The sequence below is a fragment of the Mastomys coucha genome, unplaced genomic scaffold, assembly GCF_008632895.1.
Source record: "Mastomys coucha isolate ucsf_1 unplaced genomic scaffold, UCSF_Mcou_1 pScaffold23, whole genome shotgun sequence".
In the NCBI taxonomy this organism is placed as follows: domain Eukaryota; kingdom Metazoa; phylum Chordata; class Mammalia; order Rodentia; family Muridae; genus Mastomys; species Mastomys coucha.
Genome location: NW_022196906.1, coordinates 65,227,733 through 65,233,573, shown reverse-complemented (window position 1 = coordinate 65,233,573; position 5,841 = coordinate 65,227,733). Strand labels below are relative to the sequence as shown.

Sequence of the window (5,841 nt, the reverse complement as noted above, 5' to 3'; positions counted from 1 at the left end):
ACTTTATTATTAGTATGTCTTATATAGTAATTATATATAATATAATATTATATAATAGGTAATAATATATAATATTTAACAATTGTATGTATATTGTATTTAATTATATATAAAATAATTATATACTTAATTAAATTTATTTATTTGTTTAATTGCCTGTCAATGGCCCATTGCTTTGTTATTTGCTGAAAGAATCATTCAGGACCAATTAATTATCTTGATACTCACTTGAAAAGTGACACACACATACTTATTTTTTTGTTCAATTTTTTTATTAAATATTCTTTTATTTATTTATTTACACTCCAGATTTTATTCCCTACCACCACCATCCCCCAATCCACCAGTATAGTTGCAAGAAGGTGAAATCATAATGGGCATTTGTTGTTTGGTTTTTTGGTTTTTTGGTTTTTGTGACCAGACCCTATGGTATCCCAGGCTGACCTGGCACTCACTCTGTAGTTCAGGCTGGCCGTGAATCCACAGCCATCCTGCCTTAGTTTAATCTAGGTTTTTTGTGCTCTAGACTCTGCCTAACACCACTTCCTGCCTTTCTGTGACATTCTCACTTTACTGTAGTGACACTTGCTGTTTTTCTCTTAGCTAAGCAGGTCAGCTTGTTCCTCTTAGAGCTGCTAATGTTGCTGCAGGTCCTGGCATGAAACCCAGAGCCCTGTGCATGCCAGGCAAGTCTGCACTCTCAGACCAGCTCAGTTTTGTAGTGAATGGATTAATATGCACTGTGAACTATTTTTCTCCTGTTACGTTGTCCTCTCAGATCTTCTCATATTTGGTTCTTTGTATATCAAAAGTTCCTGTCAAATATTATCTTGTCTAAACTTATTACTCTTCCTCTTGTCACCATTTTCTCTTCCTTTGCTATGTTTTTACCATTTATCATTAACTACAATTATTATCTATTCATTTACCTGACTGACTATTATTTCTCAATAAATGCTTATTTTATGGGCATGGAATTTTATGTCTCAGGTTTTAGAATAATGTGTTGCACACAGTAGGTACTTAATAAATAATATTAACTGATAGAATACATTGTGTCTCAATTAGCTATTGAAAAAGAGAGACCATCATAGCAGAGACTTACTCATGCCCTCCATCCCCATCTATTGCTAAAAGCAACTGATATTCTGGGCAATACAGAGGTAGTTCACTTTAACGAGGATATCTATGTTTTGATTATTACTCTCTCACTGAGGATGTCACTAAAAGTCCCATGCCCAGCATTTTACACATGCCATGTATGTCCCGGCAGGTAGCAATGCCAGGTAGTTTTATTCTTGTGAATAACATGACATTAAATGAAACTCAGATCACCTGTTTGTATGTGTAGCTAGCTATAAGTTATTCAGCACATGGGTAAATAATATGATTACAGAAAAAATGAACTTCAGTGTAGTACAGAGATAGCAAACCAGGTGTTTCTGGTCTGGGCAGAGGTTCTCAAAAGAAGCCTCAGTGGTTTAGATCTGTTTCATTCCCTTTCTTTCTTTCTTTCTTTCTTTCTTTCTTTCTTTTTTTAAGCTTTTTTTTTAACTTTTCTTTATTTACATGTAAATTTCTCCATTCCCAGTTTCCCCTCCAAAAAACAAAGAAACAAACAAAAACAACAAAAACAAACCCCTGTTGCCTCCCACTTCCCCATGCCTGCCACCCCGCCCTCTCCCACTTTCTGGCCCTGGCATTCCCCTACACTGGGGCACAGAACCTTCACAGGGCTGAGGTCCTCTCCTCCTATTGCTGATCGAATTTGCAATCCTCTACTATACACATGCTGCCAGAACAATCAGACCCACCATGTGCAGTCCTTGGTTGGTGGTTGAGACCCTGGGAGCTCTGAGGGTACTAGTTAGTTCATATTGTTCTTCCTAAGGGGCTGCAAACCCCTCAGCTCTATAGGTCCTTTCTCTAACTCCTTCATTGGGGACTGTGTACTCAGTTCAATGGATGGCTGTGAGCCTCTACATTTGTATTAGTCAGGTACTGTCAGAGCCTCTCAGGAGATAGCTATATTTAGGCTGGAGTTGCAGAGATTCCCTTGCTTTCTAACAAGTCCTGATACTCAGATGAGAACAGGAAAAAGCAAAAGCTTTAAAACCTTTCAAAACTGTATGCTTCTTTGAATTCTAATTCTGTGGTCTCTAAATATCAATCTTGCTTGGGTGTAGTAGTGAACACCTTTACTACAAGCATTAGGAATCCAGAGACAGACATCTTTCTGAATTTGAGGCTAGCATGATCTATATGGAGAATTCCAGGACAGCTAGGGCTACATAGAGAGATGTTGTCTCAAAAGAGAAAACTATCTTGCAGATAAATATATTCTTTTAGATAATGAACACTATAATTCAGTCACTTGAGAAGATGTTTCTAAATGATTAATAATTAATATTTTATTTTATTTCATTTTTTTTTATTTTGGAGACAGAGTCTCATGCGTCCTAGACTGGCTTCAAACTCACTATGTAACAGAGAAATCACCTTGAATTCCTGGTCCACCTGCCTCCACCTCCCAAGTGCTAAGGCTACAGGTACAGGTACCACACCCTCTTTAGCAAAGGTTAGAGGACAATGAGATGGCATCAGCGAATGAAGAGAAAAAAACACCCATAATTCTGTCCTTGTAGAATCAAGAATGAAACAAAGTGTTTTTCAGATTACATTTTAGAAATTTGCTATCACTAGGGCTTTATTAATAAAAGTATAAATATGTATTTGGACAAGAAGTAAATTTACTCCAAATATAAATAAAAACTAGATATATATAACATAGATAAATCTAAGTTACTGATGATTACCAAATACCATATATTTTGGGGTACTAAAAACTTCTAAACTCTGTAAAAATAACAGAAATTAGAAGGAGAATTTAATGAAATTAAAGTATGTCAAAGACCTAACATTAATTGTTAAAAAAGAAAATAATTTCTGTATTTAATTTTGTGATACATCTTGCTTTGTTACTGAGTTTGGCCTCAGCAAATACTTATAAAGACACTGATTGTGGGCTGGATTAAGACAAACTTGTGTTTCGATGTTGATAAGAGACACACCTAAAATATAATTATATAGACAGATTGTAAGGACAAAAGAATGCCTCAAAATTGATAAATGAAAAGTAATGGGTAGACAGCATGAGCATCTGAGTTTGAGGCATGCCTGGGACTTATGAGACCTCCAGAGAGAGGAGGGGAGCAAAAGAAAGTAAGATAAGTGTGAAGCTGTCATGGGAGGAGGAGAGTTCAGCACCAAGTGTGAAGCTGTCATGGGAGGAGGAGAGTTCAGCACCAAGTGTGAAGCTGTCATGGGAGGAGGAGGGTTCAGCACCAAGTGTGAAGCTGTCATGGGAGGAGGAGGGTTCAGCACCAAGTGTGAAGCTGTCATGGGAGAAGGAAGGTTCAGCACCAAGTGTGAAGCTGTCATGGGAGGAGGAGGGCTCAGCACCAAGTGTGAAGCTGTCATGGGAGGAGGAGGGCTCAGCACCAAGGATACAGGCATATGCTGCCTTGCTGTTTGAAAACATCTGTGTTTTATCTGAACACTAAATTTTTCTTTTCTTTTTTATTTATTTTTGTTTTATGTGTATGGATGTTTTGTCTGCATGTATGTTTGTATACTATGTTTGTGCAATGCCTGCAGAAACCAAAAGAGGATGTTGGCTTCTGGAACTGGAGTTGCAGACAGTTGTGCTAGGAACTCTCTGGGTGCTAGGAAAACAACTCAGGTCCTCTGGAAAAACAGCCAGTGCTTTTAGCTCTGAGTCATATCTCTACCCCTGAATTTTTCTTATTTTTTCTCCTGAATACCTCATGAATTATAGTGGCTTAAATGCATCTTTATAGTCTTAAAGTTGCATGTAATAACTATCGTTTTTGCACAATATAATTGCAGTAGTTTTCATAATGTGTATGGCACTGCTTTTCAAGGTTCTAGGCTGAGTTTCTCGTAAGCATTTCCATTTAGTGTTGTTATTGGAAAACATGCTTATAAAGCAAGGGGCTTGCCTTTGTTACTGTTTCCGATCTTTCCAGGACTAGTGAGACCATCATTTGTTTTTCAGATTGATGACATTGTAAAAGCTGTTGGCAACTGCAGCTACAACCAACTGGTAGAGAAGATCATCTCCTGTAAGCAGTCAGACAACAGCCAGTTGGTTAGTGAAGGTAGGTGAGTGCTGCTCATGCCTGGTGAAATAACTTGTCTTGAAGTTCATTGAGTTTACATTTATTTTTTATAAGTATACAAAATAATGGTTTCTTTATAACATATTCATAGCTGTAAATTGTTTAGATAGAACTTCTAAAAAATACTACAAGTGGTGGTACTTTTAATAATCAAGAGAAGCATTTGTAGGCGTGCCAGGAAAGGATTCTTTCTAGAGCCCTATTCATCTAGCATGTAAAGTCAGGACACGATGCTAATAGAACACTTTGAGTCACTTACAGCTTTGGCGTGGTCAAATGTCCAATAAAGTGGGTTGTTTTATTGACCCTGAACCCTCTGTCTGAGGAGAGTGTACGTATTCTCCACTGTGTCTCAGTGCAGTTCAGAATAAAAGCCTCATTCTGGAACATGAGTAACTGACCGAGATTACTAACTTCATTGTCACAGAGACAGGTCAATTTTTTTCAGCCTTTTTCTCCCTCTCAAGAGTTCTTTGTCACTTTTCCTCATTAAATCTTACATTTACTCCAATATATAACTTTTTTCAGCTGTGCTCCAGTTAATAGTGAGTAAAGAGATTTGAAACCAGAATGTTCTTAGGCTGGAAGCCATTTGCATAAATTTTCAACACCACTTACTCAGTTCTCCCTTAGAATGGTAAAAGAAAGGAAGGAAGAAGAAAAGAAAAAAGAAATATCAGAAGAGGCAGGGGAAGGGGATGAGTCTCTCAAAGTTCTTCAACATGTAGCACAATAAAAATTGATTATATATAACACATTTTTAGAAATTAAAGCTAGTTATTATAAAGATACACCATAGGCTAGGGGCTGGGCAAGGTGGCATATGTCCTTAATACCAGCACTCAGGAGGCAGAGGCAGGAAGATCTTTGTGAGTTTGAGACCAACCTGGTCTATGTACTTAGTTTTAGGAGAGCCAGGACTACATAGAGACTCTATCTCAAAAACAAACAAACAAACAAACAAAACAACAGACTAAGCTAGGGAGATGACTCAGATGGTAAAATGTCTGATATATAAGACCTGTATTGGATCTCTTATATCCCACATAAAAGCAAGCACTTCAGAGACAGGAGGATCCTGGGGGCTAGCTGGTCAGCCATTCTAGCTAAATTGCTGAGGACCCTGTCTCAGACAAAAGGAGACAGAAACAAGGAAGACATTAACCTACGTTAATCCCTGGTCCTCCACATGAACATATGCATGCACACACATGAACACACACAAACACCAAAACCAAAAGACAATGTAAGAGCATATAAAGTGTGTGTACACTACTCTCATTAAATAATCCTCTTGCTGGAGAGATGGCTCAGCGGTTAAGAACAATGACTGCTCTTCCTAAAGGTCCTGAGTTCAGATCCCAGCAACCAAATGGTGGCTCACAACCACCTGTAATGAGATCTGATGCCCTCTTCTGGTGTGTTTGAAGGCAGCTACATTGTACTTACATACATAAAATAAAAAAAAAAAAAAAGAAACACTAAATAATCCTCTTACTTGTGTTAATTGTCCAGGATCTTAATATATTCATGCAAAAAGGCAAGTAATAAAAGTTTATCCCAGCTGGGCATGGTGGTGCACGCCTTTAATCCCAGCACTTGGAAGGCAGAGGCAGGTGGATTTCTGAGTTCGAGGCCA

The 5,841-nt window shown here is 37.9% G+C and overlaps 1 protein-coding gene across 3 annotated transcripts in view; it reads left to right on the top strand.

Annotated features, from left to right (window-relative positions):
• The window catches only part of Mindy2 (MINDY lysine 48 deubiquitinase 2), a 54,245-nt gene that overhangs the window by 27,051 nt on the left and 21,353 nt on the right, over nucleotides 1-5,841 (top strand). For all 3 annotated transcript variants that reach the window (XM_031343345.1, XM_031343343.1, XM_031343344.1), the window contains exon 5: nucleotides 4,079-4,181. In XM_031343345.1, the coding sequence (XP_031199205.1) occupies nucleotides 4,079-4,181 (103 nt within the window). The remainder of the gene's footprint in view (nucleotides 1-4,078; nucleotides 4,182-5,841) is intronic.